This window comes from Ruditapes philippinarum, unplaced genomic scaffold, assembly GCF_026571515.1.
Source record: "Ruditapes philippinarum isolate M1 unplaced genomic scaffold, ASM2657151v2 ctg5167_1_1_1_1, whole genome shotgun sequence".
Lineage (NCBI taxonomy): Eukaryota > Metazoa > Mollusca > Bivalvia > Venerida > Veneridae > Ruditapes > Ruditapes philippinarum.
Window position 1 is genome coordinate 40,993 of NW_026863085.1, and position 17,087 is coordinate 58,079.

Consider the following 17,087-nt stretch of genomic DNA (forward strand, 5'->3'; position numbering starts at 1 on the left):
TATTGATATTATGGTCTACACAACTAACGGTGAACTATGATTGTATAATTAAGGCGTTTTTATATTGGGGTCTACAAAACTAACTATGAACTATGATTGTATAGTTGACGTATTTTATATTGATGTCTGCACAAAAATAGGTGAACTATGATTGTATAATTGAGGCATTTTCATATTGACGTCTACTCAAATAACTGTGAACTATGATTGTATAACTGAGGCTTATTTATTTTGACGTCTTTAAAACTAACAATGAACTATGATTGTATAATTGAGGCATTTTTATATTAAAGGTCTACAAAACAAGCTGTGAACTATGATTGTATAATAAAGGCATTTTATATTGTGGTCTACAAAACTTACTGTTAACTATGATTGTATAGTTAAGGCATTTTTATATTGAGGTCCACACAACGTAAACTGTGACTGTATAACTTAAGTATTTTAATATTGAGCTCAACACAACTAACGATGAACAATGATTGTAGACCTACAATGGTGCCATTTCGATCAAGTGGCTGTGAACTAGTAAAATATATCAAGGCAGGATAGGTGCGCTACCTAGCAATATCTTTTATACACGTTTCGCGTTATGTGACGCCGTCGTTACAACCCCTTAGTGTTCAGCTTTATATGTCATTCAATGTAAATGCCGTATTTCTTTAAAAAAATATGTATGTTCATTTTCGTCGAGACTATATCAAATTTCGATCCTAGACGCCTTCTAGTTTGACTGTGCTTCATAGAACCACATTCTTAAAAATGAACAGGGGCTGACAATATAAAGTGAATATGTATACTTACAATAATATCCATGCCTACTTGCCAACCATTGACAGCTTTCAATGACTCGTCAAGTGCTAGAGCTCTTATTTTAACTGAAAAAGGAAAACACTTTGGGGTTTTTAACATGCCGATCTATGTGATATGCAAATTAATTCAGCCTTAAAATTATTTATCTGCAGTAAGATATCGACATTACCTTAATCATTGGAATTTAGCAATAAGAGACAATCTATAAAAGAACTGTGATATATTGAAGCAAACAGCCGTAAGAAATTTGAATAACATTAATACAGATCTCTATTTAAAAAACACACAAAATAACCATAAAAAAATTACAATAAAACATCTATACCCGGTTTTAGAGGTGTATATATCGGTTTGTCCGTCTGTACGATCAGGTAACCTGAATGATAGCTCAGAATTATTTCCCTTGATTGCTGCGTTCCGTTCCATTCCGAAAATAGTTTGACTTTGCGTGGCTTGTTCTGAACCATGGCGGTAAATATATCGTCTTCGGTGACTTTAACAGTCGCATAAGCTGGGGTTTCTAAAATTAAAAAAAAACAAATAAACAATTCATATTCACGGCCGTTGTGTCCGATTATCAAATTAAAACCCCAATATTAATTCATATTTGCGGGTTTTAATTGAGTCATACGGCCATAGTGCCCACTCTTTAATATATGTAATATTGGACAGAATTGAAGGCTAAAACTAGTCAAGTGAAATTGTTACTGAATATTACCTTGGTCGTTTACAATGACGTCTTTCTGCGAAAATTGTTTCCCGTTGTATTCTAGCCAAACCTATATCAATATAAATATGAAAAATTAAACGGTAACAAAATGCAAATCTAAAATACCAAACACAATTACATATGTTTATAAAACTCTAAACTAAGCCTGCAAAAAGAGGAGAAAAAAGACATGGTATGTGATTGCAATTGTGGAGTACAATACTGGATTATTTTAAAGGCTGTCAAATCTATATTGGACGTGGCGCTAGCTGAGTCTGATATAGGTTTTATATCTATATGTAAGAGTCCAATAGAAGCTGTATTATTCTCAACCATGTTTAAAGACCTCTTTATTTCAGACCACAAATTTCGACAATTTCACAGAACTTTCTTAATTTTGTTACAATAATGATTTGATATGAACCTTTTGGACAATTAATTAAAAAGTGAAAACGAGGCTAGATAGGTTGCGATATAGATTTGATATGCATCTTTTGTACTCTTGAAATGAAAACGAGACTATATGGGATGTGATATAGATTTGATACGAGTCTTTCGTACTCTGGAAATGAAAACGAGGCTAAATTAATAAGATTGGATCGAATGATGATTTACTTTTAAGGTGTGAATAAATATCATATAAAAGATATTACACTGTTGTTCGATAAATTAAAATTATATCACACCTTTATCCAGTATCTTAAAATATATACATCTGCTGTAGCGTATACTACAAAGTGTCTCAAAGCTGTTTCATTTATGTGTGACTCACTTCCATTATAATTCAAATTATATACAGAATTTATTTTAGTTCGATTGTGTAGGAAGCTTTAAGCTTATAGGCGCACTTTCGAATCCGTTCCTGGAACCAACCAGTACTGAACAATGAGTGTAAAGTTTCTTGCTCAAGGAAACAACGACTTGCCCCTGCTGGGGTTTGAACCCATGCGGCTAGCGATCATAAGATTACTTGTCCGACGCGTTAACCACTCGGCCATGTCGCCAAATTATATTTGATGGCCATTGAATGTGTAACATTACTGTAAAGAATAAAAAATCACAATTGTACTTGACAATTATTTTCTTGAACTGTAATGGAATATGTGTTACAATGACGGGAAAGAAAATAATAAATTACCTTAACATGTGCATTCCTTTCACCGAAAACACTGACAACAACACTCTCATCTTGGTCAAATCTTAATACGTTTGGGGCTATGACAAAGTAGTAGCCGCTGAAAATGTATCATAGTTTAAGATAATAATTATTTTAATTCATTGATAAAAGAGCATGGTTGTGTGTGTAGTCAACTGTTTTGTTATCCAAGTAAAATGTCACAGAATCGCTCAAAATAAATAAATAAATAAATAAATAAATAAATAAATAAATAAATAAATAAAGAAAGAAATAAAGAAATAAAGTAAAATAGAATATGAAAAGTTGCCAAATGGAACCGACCAAATATTTTCCAAGCTAAACCCCGGTACAAACAATTTTTTACGGTGCACTGCCGATGAAAAATAAGTTAAACTGTTTCCCTTTTTTAAAAAGTTTATGTGTATTTTTGTAACCCCGGTTTTTACTGGGAAAGCCCAAAATATTTTTATTTTCAGTAACCGATCATCTCGACCACTTACCAATCTGGTCATATAAACACAGATATCATGATCACATACGCTTGGGTCAGATTCTGCCCCTAACGTGATACGCCTGTGTTAACACTCTGTTAAAAAATATTTTAATATAACATGAATGGGACATCTGTATATAACGATAAAACTTGTTTTCAAACAATGTTACACATATATCAAGTCTCAAGAAAAACGAAAGCAACAACAACAACAAAATAAAACCAAAAGAATACCGGGTAATAATAATAATAATAATAATAATAATAATAATAATAATAATAATAAAAAGATATATATAAGATTCAATTTTATTACATTTGAAGAAACGTATATAAACGCAGACAATCAAGTTAAAGAAATATAAGATGATGTTTTTGTTTGTTTTTTTTTTTTGTTTTTTTGTTTTTTGTTTGTTTTTTTGGGGGGGGGGGGGTTGTTGTTCTTTTTATTTATTTATTAATTATTATTTTTTGTTGCCATGTTATTTTTTTTGTGTCCATTACCTAGGTTCCGAAATAACTGTCTAATACAACATAGTGTTTGAATTTATTCTTTTTCCAATAGGATTGCAGTATTTCAAATGAATCGTAACACATTTACTTTGATAAATCGGCACACTGTTAATCAGTTTAGTAAATCTCGACTGTTTATAAAAATAATATAAAACACTAAGCAGGTTAATGTTTATTAGTACGTATTTACAAAATCAAATTGGTCGTGCGGCCTCGTCGCGCCTGACCAATTTAATTCTGTAGAAGCTTACTAATAAATATTAACCTATATAAATGATAGGATCATTTCTTGGAACATAATCATGAAACAGATGTTAGAAACTTAATACTTCTAGCAATTCCTCCGCATTATTAAATTTCTCAAATTTTGTTTACTAAATAATAATTTACCTACTTTACAGAAAACGCACTTGTCTTAGATATGGCGACCTGATTGATATATAAACGGTCACATTTCCAAGCATCAGCGAAAAAAACAACAACAATAACAACAAAAACAAACAACAACAAAACTATTCTATAACTGATATCATTTGTCTTATTTAAATAAAAAAAATGTCATATTAAAGGCTTATTATGCCCCTCTCCCAAATGCCTTTATTTTCATTTCTGAAAAGCTTTTTATTTTTTGTACCTTGTTAAAGTTTGCAAAAAGATGCTAATAAGCCATTTATCTGATCCTTATTTTTTCTTTTGTTGCAAATCTGGCAGTTAGTACAATAAAAGTGATAACGTTTTATGTATGGAAGTCAAAATACAACTGTGTTTAAATTGGATACTTTTGTAAAAAAAAAACATTTAATATTTCACGCTATTTTTGTCAAGTACCAAACATCAAACATATATACAAGCTCTGAAAGTATGAGTACGTAAACGACGTAAATCCCATGTGTTATTATTGTTTCAGAGGTGAATGTGCAATTAATAAATTAAAATTTCTTTTTGAATTCCCTTAACTATGTATGATCATTTACACGAGAAAATGAAAAATATTGTACCTGCTATGCACTCCGGAAACTAAAATCCCTAATAAAAAAGATAAAATCAACATCTTTTCGCCTCCACTGCTGGACATAACTGATGACTCTTGTACATTTAACGAGCATTTATCGTAAGCAGCGTCCCGGATTTGAGCGAAATTTAGGACAAACGCACTAATTTCTGGGAAAAACTTTCGCCGTAATTTCGTTTAGGCCATTCATAACAATAATCGGTTTTATGGTAAACTGTTAATTGTTTCTCTTTTAATTAAATAAAAAATTACTCTGTAGGACGTGTTTTAAAGAAAATGTAGAGTAAAAAAATATCCTGAAATAAACCAATGCTTGTGAGTTTATTGTAAATTCATTATATGTTAGCACATACTTTTCAAAGTTAATTTTTCAGATATTTTGGCTCATCAGGAGACATGAAGCGTCATAATGCGTTATGCTTAGATTGCTTTATAAAATAGATTCCTGCAATGCAGGCTCAAGTAGTTCCAATGTCAAAAACCATCGCACAACACCTGCAAAGCATTGCAAAGCCGATTTCTTTATACGAAAAGCAAATAACGAAAATCGGATTTATCGAATCAGACGTATCCTCTGTGCAAGAATATCCCTATTTTCGTGCATTTTTAATACCTTTAGATTCATTTAATTTTGTTTACTGAAAAACTGTCTTGTATTTATTTCTTATCTACTAACAATTGATTATTGTGTACCATGTCCGTACCATATGTTTTATCAATCTGAAAAGAGGTCTGGACTGTGGAAAAGTATTTGATTACTTGAAAGAAAAGATAACAAATACAGCAAACAACAGCAACACAAAAAGCCAGCCGGCACATTTGTATTTTGATTTTTATATTCAATATAATAAATGAATGAATGAATGATTAAATGAATGAATGAATGAATGAATGAATGAATGAATGAATGAATGAATGAATGAATGAATGAATGAAACACACTCAATCACTCACTCACTAAACAAAAATTACAAAAACTGCAAAACATTTTCAGTAAAGTTTAATCTTGAAATTGTATTCCTTCCTTTTATAATTTATCTTCACATTATACCGATTCGCTGACGGGAACCAATGTTTTGTTTCCCATGATCCTAGAAATATCATATTTCAGTCTTCCAAGATGTTCATACAACTCTGCAAGGTAATGAACGCTTTTTCCTATTAATAAAGTTTTTCTAAGAAAATTCTGATGAAACTTTTCTCAGTCATGGCTGATTTTGTTGCATAGTTGAAAATATCCTTCGTTTTCATTCGCAAGTTGAAGTGTAGGTCATTTACTGTTTATTTGTACTTGACCTAACCCTTCACGCCAAATTAGAACAGAGGCAATATGTTTTCTTTCTTTTCTAAACTGTAACAAAATATCAAAAAATAAAAGTATTGGAGAAATAAAAATGATAGCATTTCTATGGCAGTATGGGCTTTTAATCATTATTATGTTTCTTAACATTGATTATTTTATACATCGTTTCTAACAGTATTTTCTTTTGTAAAACATATATTATAAACATTGTTTTGTATAATATTATGATGGTGCATTTTGAACTATATCGTTTAATAGAACATTTAATTTACATAAAACATTGTCCTGTACTGTATAATTATTAATAATAATTATAAAAAAGATAAAAAGATAAATGTATAAACAAATTAATGAATAAATAAATAAATATATAAATAAGTAAAAAACATACATAAATAAATAGATAAATAAATATTTTAATTAATTAATGAATGGAAAAAATAATGATAACAATAATAATAATAATGATAAACTTATGTGGATAAATGAATATAAGTATAGAAATAAATAAATTAATAAATAACATTTGTGTTGTTAATTTTATAATACTTTCATTTGTTTTTGAATAGCAAAGACATTGTTTTATGTACGAAATATGCCTTATCCATAGCACAATTTTTACAATAGGTTTATCTTTAAAGTCTGGGCCATACAACCACAGAATAACATCAAGAATGAGGCCTGGACATATAATTTGTGTATCGTTAAACGTTTGCATTTTAGTTGGGTTAATTTTGTCTTACTTGAGGGTAATTGTTTTGACAGCGTGATTTCGTGTACTACTTGATTCTTGGTATGATTTACATGTACATGAAGAATGACATAGTTGTTTTTCACTTTTTTTATGTCGATGTCAGAAGTGAAAATTGTTACATCTAATTATTAATGTGTAATCGTTTGATTTTAATAGAACTTTGTGCATGAAAAATAATGTACATTTTGTATATGTCCTACATTAACCCTTTCACTGCCATAGGGACGGCATATGCTGTCTCTAGTATTTTCGGCGTATTTGCCATATGGACGGCTTTTGCCGTTTCTATAATAACAATAATAATAATAATAATAATAATAATAATAATAATAATAATAATAATAATATTAATATATTAATAATAATAATTATAATAATAATAATGATAATAATAATGATAATGATAATAATAATAATAATAATAATAATAATAATAATAATAATAATAATGATAATAATAATAATAATGATAATAATAATAATAATAAAATGATGATAATAATAATAAATAATAATAATAATAAAAATAATAATGATGATAATAATGATAACAATAATAATAATAAATATATAGATTACTATACCATCGACAATAATTATTATTATAATACAAGCAGAATTGGAAACTTACATAATTATTATAATACTTAGAACAAATAATAATAATTATATTAATTAATACTATAGTATTTCTTAAAAATCTTCTGGCACATAGGTGATCAATAAATAACCCTCTGGCAGCGAAAGGGTAAAGACTTGCTTTGTTATTTTGCCGGTCTCTTACCGCTGTGGACTCAAATCCCGACTGAGGTACTTTCTTGTCAAGATGCTATCTAGCAAGTTCTCCTCACGTGCCTGTTTGTGCCTGAAATAATGCTCAACCTCCACTAGTAAAACTTAAAAAGTCTTTGCGCTTATACTAATTGTTTTCAATTAAATACATGTATGTATGTTCATGACTTAAGTATACCTCATACCATTTTTTGCATAAATATAAACTTTGTTAACGAATGGCTGATAAGCCTACATTAAGAGGGGGTTTATGAGTTTTCATTGATTGTCAATGCTTTAATTAATTGTTGGAATGTTATATTTTTAAGTAAAAATGCATGAGTGATAATGTATTATTGTCAATTCTTCATAATTTTACATGTAGTAGTAATATATATATATATATATATGCTTTTGGCTTCATTCGTAAAAATATCGTAAAAGTGCATACACAAAGAAGAAAATATTTAAGCAGCATGCCTCGAGATTCATTTTTATTTTTATGAAAACTCTGAATTTTGTTTAAAGGGAAAAATTGTGAAGTGAATGAAGAATGTAGTGTACACACTGCAAGCGCCACTTCTAGTGCACGTAAATATCCTAAAACAGGTGAAATATACGAAAATTGCCATTTTCTGCGTAAGTAGAAGTAGATATATGATGACAAATACCGCTATATCATTCAAAAACACTTTCAACCCAAGTAAATTATCAAATAATGGTCAAATTATGCAAAAATATTTCTTGCCGTGAGTCACGCAATAGGAATATGGATATCATTAAGCAGAACCAATCATGAACTGCATGCAACAAAGTCGTGTAAATTATCACTTGAATCTTGAATATTTTTATTTTTCTTATCATCATTAGTACATTAATTTTCAAGTTTGATTTTCTTGATTTTTTTTTACTCATCTTGAAGTATGCAGCTTTAAATGCTTTTTTTACGAAACAAATACGAAAAAAAGAAAGCAAATAACGATATGTTGCATAAACTTATTAATATTTGGACTTCAAGGTGGTTTTATATAATCGTAAAGTAGAAAACCACAAAATCTGATCCCCACTAAACTGGAATCCTCAGTTAACCGGACATTTTTAAAGTTCCCTATTATCATTACATAAAAAGGTATGTAATATGTTCTTGTAATAGTTCATTTTAATTTAATTTATTTATATATTAATTCTGCTGTACAACTTTTTGTCATGCATTCTTTTTTATTGTACATATTGTGATGCTTTGTTTTTATACACTGTTCTGTATTATAAAGTTTGTAAATTCGTATGGTTTTTGGATCATATGACATTTTTAAAAATAAAACCTTGTTTGTTTTCTTGTATAAGCCATATTATATTATTTCGAAAAGTTGTTTCAATACTTTATTGTTTTGTACATTTTATGAGCATTGTTTTGCATAGTTATTTTTTCTTGTCAAAATTGTTTGTTATGTGATATATCAAAATATGTTGTTACATACAGTAATACATTATTTATATAGTGTTTTATATAATACATACATTGTTTTGTAAACAATATTTTCGTAAAACATTGTTTTTATATAGAATAATTCTTTTTTTTTTTTTGTTTGTATCAGTATTTCATAATGCATTATTGTGTATAGCATATAAAATATTGTATTTTCAAAATATCTTTATATGAAACATTGTGCTGCATTAAAAATTGTTTTGTATAAAGTATATTTCATGTAATAAATTGGTTTCCATTTCGTATAAATATATTGTTTTGAAGAATACTTTATATCAAACATTTTTTGTGCATACAATATCTTAAAACACATTGTTTAAGTACAGGTATAATCATAATATTATACAAGTTCTCTTGTAATACACTTACATTGTTCCGTGTATCATATTTCGTTTTACAAATGAACATTGCTTTCATAGTATATTTTATATATGTATAATGCATTGTTTTGTATACAATATTTCATGAAATAATGTACGTTATTTCGTACATTATTTTGAAAAGTATATTTTTCATTGTTCTGTATGTAATGTATTCCCGAGCGGGCTTTTGATTATAAGACTATTTAACGTTCAACTACTTATTTACAGTTTATCATATACATATAATTTTTCTTATGGTTACCTTACCATTGATTGATTGGACAAAGTAATGATTACTGATTATATGGTGAACAATTAAACGATATAATTAAGAACAGAAACAAACTATATAATAACTATTTAATACAAAAAAAACACTTGATGAAAATCACACAATATTTACAGCTTAATGCGAGCTTATAGTCATCCAATATCAATAAAGAAGCTGGGCTTCTATATCGATTGGTAATTGTTCACCTCACCAAAATAATATATACAACTGATGTTCATCCAATATCAAAGAAGCTGAGCTTCTATGATAAATAGGACGATCTCTATAGCCAACGTTCAGCAGCTAGAGCAATTTTATCCTACTTTTGTATTCCCAAAGAAGCCGAGCTTTTAAGGGATTTACTTATAGGACTTCGATGCCCACGGTTTATCTTCCTGGATAGCTTGAAGTGTTACCTTCGCTTTCCAATCCGAAAAGTGATTTTAAAGTATGTGTGTGTATTTGCGTTTATTTATACTCGCCACCGGTTGCCCATATGAGTCCTCCAGAAGAGTATTAGTCATTTTATTTTTTTCTGAGGATAGTGCAATTACAGATACAGAAAGATGCCCCAATTCCAGAAGCTTCTCCTGGTTCTTTAGCGTGCCAAGTGTTTAAGCACCCATACACGGGACCTCGATTTAAAGTCTCATCCGAAAGACTGATTAGTAATTTTAGTTGGCCAGCCCGGGAATCGAACCCACAATGTCGAGATTACAAGTCTCGCGCTCTAACCGATTGAGCTATGCGGGCTGGCTATGTGATTATAAATGCGACTTCTGTTATATATGGATAAGAGAAGCGCCAATACTGGATTACTTCCCCTTGTTCTAAATAATCTCCTTCCCAAAGTGCGAAATAATCTCTAAACTTAATGATATATTGAAATTAAACTTACCTTTTAAATTTAGCATACTAATAGACTCTTCCCGACAGATATAACATAGTAATAAACAAATACGACGTAAACAAAACATTTAACTGAACCAAACTTACCAAATAAGTAATAATTGTTGTCATGCAAATGACGTTTTTTAAATTAAAGAGACGTAACTCTTGTATTACTATACACGCGCATTCATACATTAATAAATTCGCCACATGTATATTGTATTGTATGTTATACATTGTTTTGTATATAACGTATTGTTTAGTAAAAGAAAGAAATTGATATATATTTAAATTGAAAATGCGTTTTTTTTTCAGATAAATAATGCACACTCCAAGCAAAAATGGCATAAAATTATAATAAATTCGAGACTTCCCGCAGACCTGAGGGATATACGATAGACCATGCTTTGTTGTTCAACATCGTAGTAAACATTGATATATATTTCCATTATATCATGCTTATACAAAAAAGAATGATAAAAGTTGTGATGTAACTTTCTAGACGTCATTTTGGTTTATTAACGTCACATCTGAAGTCAAATGATGTGTTACCATTCTTGTTTGGTGCCATACAGATATCGTGTAATCATTAATTTGATTTTCATATCTGTTTGATAGGGAATAGTGTGAATCGTGTTAGAATACATTGTTTTGTATACTATTTCTTATAATACTTTGTTTTGTGTAATATATTTCTTAAAACATCATATATAGAATATGTAATAATACACATTTTTGTATAGTATATTTTGCTAAACATTTAATTTTTCTTTAGTTTATGTTTTGTATACATGTATAGTATGTTTTGTCAAGCATTGTTTGGTTTAGCTCATAGCAAATATTGTCCAACATGTTCTTTGTAGTACATTTAGTCATCCGTTATGTAGCCTTTGCAGCAAATATTTTGTCAAATATTGTGTTATACATAGAATGTTTTGTCATACAACGGTTCGTGTAGAATATTTCGTGCAGTATATATTTTTTAATTTTGTATATGAAGGCACTGTATATACTCAAACATGTTTATAACATATTTATCTTAGTAGTTGATAAGTTGTTCTGACGTATGGAGTCTCAAGACTACGTAAAACTTAAAAGAAATTATATACTTTAAAAATACCATTTTCCTTTTATAGCACTGAACATTCAAATGGCATCCTTTCAAAATGTCATTTCCTTCAAAAGCACTTAGACTCTTGAAAACGGACATCTAACTGGGGGTGTGCAAAGGAATAAATGACCTTGCTATCTGACCTGAAATTTAACTCGGCAAGATTTTTAGCGTCTATGACTTCGTTGTCATAATAACAGTAGCAGTGAGTTTAAACGACATATTTGGTTTTAATGACTATGACGCTGATGATGATACGACGACGACGAAAATGACGACGATGGAGATGATGAAGTTAATCCTGACAACGTTGATGATGATAATAGTAATAATGATTGCAACGACAACAACAACAACGACGACGACGTCGATGATGATGATGATGATGATGATGATGGTGATGATGACATGCAGTATTGCTCCTTGTGTGTCTGACGAGGAAATAAGAAAAACAACATTTAGTATTACATTAATTGATCTTTTCGTTTCCCATTAAAGTTCAAATGTAACATCAATCAATACATGTTTTAAAAGTTAGTTTAATAGAGACAATTAATGTAGAATAGATATGGTGTTCATCAAAAATCTGAAAAGAAAAAAAAATACATCAATATTAGAAGCATCATTTGCTTGATTTCTTCGGGTTAAACTATGTATGCATAAATTATGCCCAATATGTTGGTTCATTTTTCATGATTAATAGTTAAACATTTTAATGACTACGACTCAGTCAATGTCCATCATAAATTATCACACTTTTATCACAAAAATAACATTTACATTACATTTTCTGAGCATAACCACATTTTGATCATTCTTCGGGTTGAATTGTATTAAATAAATAAATCAAGACATTCGAACTTCCTGAGGCAGTAAGCAGAAAGTTAAATTTCATTTTATTTTACTAACCTTACTTGATTTTTCATTTTATAAGAAGCGTTTACTTGCCAAAGTATGGGGGCGTCCGTGTCTGAGTGGTAAAGGTCGTTGACTTTAAACTGCTTGCAACTCACCGATGTGGGTTCGAATTCCGACAAAGACCTTTGATTTTATTTTCATGTGAGGAAGCTATCCATCTAAAGGTCAATTTAGGTGTCCGTTTGTGTCTTACATAATGCACAAAAAGGTCGTCTAAGGTCTTCCTCCACCAATAAAGCTGATACGTCGCCATATGACTTATGTGTACGACTGTGTCGGTGTGAAGTAAACCCATGACTAACAAACAAACAAACAAACAAACAAACAAAAAAAACTAACCAAATCGCATTCCCAACGCAGCTCCACATACAGGTTCCATAGTATTAAAGCCATTGACAGCATATCCGCCACATCCTCCCATGTGTATTTCTATTTGAAAGAAATAGCATTGGTTGAGATATGTCGAAGCCTTCTTTCCAGTATCTAGCCAATGGTGCATAAGATCCGAGTAACAACACGTTAACTGATAGTTAGTAGGGTCTTTATGATCCGGGTTGAAAAAGAAGGCTATATAACTGTGAGGTCTTCTGTCGCAATTTTTAAACGTGTAATCCTGACCATTTGCCTTGTAGCCTTGAACATTTTTTGCTTTGGCAACACCTCTGGGTAGAAAGCCCAAGTATAGATAGGGTTGCATTGTTTCATAGTTGTGTGGACGTGTATAGTCAACATAACTATTATATTGGATACTAAGAGGCACAGAAGATTTTGCTGATATTTGGTTCATAATGGTGTCGTATTGTTTTCCGGTAGTTCTCTGGTGTTTGATAAGAACTTCGGTTGTATTGTAATCTATCAGGATTGGTTTTATGGCCACACCAGCTTCTCTCGAGATAAACATATAGCCATACGTGTCGTAAAATTCACAAAATGCTTTGTAAGTTTGCCCTTCGCCATTATAAAAGGTATATTCGCCACTTAGAATGTTTGGGTTACCTTGCTTTAAATCTTTGCACGAGTCTGAAAAAACGGAAAAGACAGTATATAGAAACAGGGTTACCAACATTATCAGATGGTGTAGTGTAAATCATTCAAAAATATCTCCGATCAAGATTTACAAGATTATCTTTTCTGAAGTAAGATTTCTCTAAATTCCGGAAATCAATATATTTATATACCACGGAGTCTTTTAATATTGCCCATCGTTTGTTTCGTTTCAATAGCATAAAAATCGGTATAGCTGGAGTAGAAGAAAATTGAAACTACTTATTGAAAGAATGATGCTAAGCCTAGAACTAGCTGAACAACAACAACAAAAAGAAACATTAATGTAAACAAAAAGAAACATGAACGTAATGACCAAGAAAGAGCGGATGTGCCCAGTGTTTGTTACAAACATTAATATCGCGTATTGACTACCATAGTGCATGTAAGTTAAATGTTATGCATTCCGACCCCCCCCCCCCCAAAAAAAAAAGAAAAAAAAAGAAAAAAAAACAAAAAAAAACAAAAAAACAGTTGAATTATGACAAACTTAGAACATGAAGAACAAACGTACGTGGCACCATTGTCTGTCTCATGTGCAATATGTTAGATCTGAATTAACAAAGTGTCAACAAACTTATATCATTTTTTTCCAATAGACTTCATATTCTTATCAACGGCATATCATAGCATGTCATAATGTCCATGATGCACGTTTTCGACAATAACCACATTCACCAAGTTATTTAGCCATACGTATTTTTCTTACTTCCAGTTGTTATTAGCAAAATTTATGCATGCAACCCCCATGAGTGTTTTTCCACTTTTATCATGCTTCAGTCTGTTTTTCTTAAACTTTGGGATATCTTTTTGTTGTCACAGGGTATGCGTGCATCAGTCTGTATTGTTTAATTCAACTTTAGGCGTCGTTGCTGTTGACACCGTTAATACATGAGTAATATACATACATTTTTGTATGTTTATTCTTTATCTCTTTAGCCATCGTATCGTATCTATTTCATTGGTGTATGCCAGTCTGTTTTCAAATGTATGCATCTACATCATTGCTGTTAAAATACTGTATGCATTTTTCAGTGTGTATGTTTTTTATCATCTGTAGGCATAGTTGCTGTTGACACGATGCATCCACGCATGATGCATGGATGTACATCAGTTTGTATGTTTTGTTTTATATTTAGGCATCAATGTAATTAACACTATACCCGTGTCAATTTCTTTCTTTTATAACATGAAAAACATTCTAAATTACTTACGATATCCATGACAAACTTGTATATAGAAATACGCAACGATTACAGTGAACAGGATTGTTTTTCGTATTGACATCTTGATCTGAAAATTTCATGAAAATGGTTACTGTAAACATTTTCTTCGGTGTACCTGCGAGAAAATATAATCTTGTGGCAAGAATTACTTACAATAAAATCAATCAAAAGTTTCCTGAAACATTTTCATCTTAATATAATCGACTATATATAATGCATATATAAAAGTATATAATGTAATAATGTTTCATTGTAAATTTCAAATTTTGATGACGAAAATAAAGAAACGCATGTATGTACATGATAAAGAATACTTACTTAGTGTAGATTCAATGCTTAAACAAGAATGTCGAACGACACATATACCCCCCTTTCTAGCAATTGACTCACATAATTGGTAATTGTATTACAGAAACTTGCCAAAAATGGGTACATGGAAGTGTTCAATTATGGAAAAATCAACAGAAACCATTTTGACATTTAAGGCCCATGTGACATTGACCTTTGACCTAATGACCCCTAAATCGTTAGAGGTCATCTACTACTTATGACCAATAACTAGGTGAAATATGAAGACTTTGTGATGAATTCTTTTCAAGATAATCAGCCGAAACCCTTTTGACATTTAAGGCCCCTGTGACCTTGACCTTTGACCTAGTGACCCCAAAATAAATAGGTGTTATCTACTAGTTATGACCAATCACTATGTGAAATATGAAAACTTTGTGATAAATACTTTTCAATAAAATCAGCAGAAACCATTTTGACATTTTAAGGTCCCTGTGACATTGACCTTTGACCTAGTGACCCAAAATCAATAGGGGTCATCTACTAGTGATAACCAATCACTATGTGAAATATGAAGACTTTGTGATACATACTTTTCAAGATAATCAGCGGAAACCCTTTTGACATTTAAGGCCCCTGTGACCTTGACCTTTGACCCCAAAATCAATAGGGGTCATCTGCTAGTGATGACCAATCACTATGTGAAATATGAAGACTTTCTGATACATACTTTTCAAGATAATCAGCGGAAACCATTTTGACATTTAAAGCCCCTGTGACCTTGACCTTTGACCCAGTGACCCCAAAATCAATAGGGACATATACTAGTGATGACATATCACTATGTGAAATATGAAGACTTTGTGATACATACTTTTCAAGATAATCAGCGGAAACCATTTTGACATTTAAGGTCCCTGTGACATTGACCTTTGACCTAGTGACCCCAAAATCAATAGGGGTCATCTACTAGTTATGACCAATCACTATGTGAATTATGAAGACTTTGTGATACATACTTTTCAAGATAATCAGCGGAAACCATGTGGTCTACCGATGGACAGACCGACGGACCGACAGACAGACCGACAGACCGACATTAGCAAAACAATATACCCCCTCTTCTTCGAAGGGGGGCATAATTACGGACGAGTTGTATAAAATTGTATTTTTTATTCATCGACTTCAATAAATTCAGTAATGAATGTACCTGAATATAATATTCTAGTTATCACATAACCAACATAATAATTATTAAAAGTAAAAATAATTATTGTTTTGTTATTGACGCGCATATTATATAATGCTAACATTTAATGCATCTAAATGCTATGTTGGTATAAAGCCAATAACGTGACGTCAATATATATGCACGGTCGAGCAATAAATACTTTTAACAGGGTCGCAAAAGCGACACGGGTATGTGACTTAGCGGTTTTTAGACACATACTCCTACTAGTAAAATGTTAACGTTTGAAGATGCTCTTTTATTTAAAAAACAAACAAGCATTAAGAAAATTAGAACAGCCATGAAAATTAAAACCCAGTAAAACTTTTGAAAATATTCTTAATAACGATGATTATATAATATGAAATATTAGAAATGTGTTTCTTACCGTAATAAGAGACTGTGCCTTTTTCATCTTAACAATACTTTGTTTGTACGTAATGATATGTGTAATCTTAATTGTGCATATGTCGCTAATCGGATTAGTGCAAAATATAAATGTTCGTTAATTCGAAGATTTGAACCATTAATTCCATTTTATAGCGATATTAATGATAAACTTCCCATGTATATTTGTGTAAAGACTTGGCAGTGAATGTTTTCTAAATCAATTGGAAAGAAAACAAACCTCTTTGCATGGTTTTCTTATACATAGAGATCAGCTTTAGAAGGAAGAACAGTCCACTTAACAAATATCCCACCAATGACAGTTAAGCGTAAGTTCTACCTTTAAACATCATGTTAATGTTGCCATGT

General features: G+C 30.7%; 2 protein-coding genes across 2 annotated transcripts in view; both read right to left on the reverse strand.

Annotated features, from left to right (window-relative positions):
* The window catches only part of LOC132721102 (complement C5-like), a 45,364-nt gene extending 40,587 nt beyond the window's left edge, over positions 1-4,777 (reverse strand). Inside the window, exons 1-5 of the mRNA XM_060705353.1 lie at positions 4,665-4,777; positions 2,661-2,757; positions 1,532-1,592; positions 1,139-1,333; positions 805-878 (exon numbers count right to left, since the gene is read on the reverse strand). Of these exons, the coding sequence (XP_060561336.1) occupies positions 805-878; positions 1,139-1,333; positions 1,532-1,592; positions 2,661-2,757; positions 4,665-4,741 (504 nt within the window). The 5' untranslated portion in view covers positions 4,742-4,777. The remainder of the gene's footprint in view (positions 1-804; positions 879-1,138; positions 1,334-1,531; positions 1,593-2,660; positions 2,758-4,664) is intronic.
* A 7,318-nt stretch (positions 4,778-12,095) lies between these two features.
* Positions 12,096-16,797, reverse strand: LOC132721099 (uncharacterized). The gene is made up of 4 exons (XM_060705351.1): positions 16,720-16,797; positions 14,804-14,882; positions 12,885-13,565; positions 12,096-12,213 (listed from the first exon to the last, which is right to left on the reverse strand). Exons 1-4 carry the CDS (start codon positions 16,744-16,746, stop codon positions 12,206-12,208), a joined length of 795 nt encoding a protein of 264 aa, XP_060561334.1. The 5' UTR covers positions 16,747-16,797; the 3' UTR covers positions 12,096-12,205.
* Between the last annotated feature and the right edge of the window lie 290 nt (positions 16,798-17,087).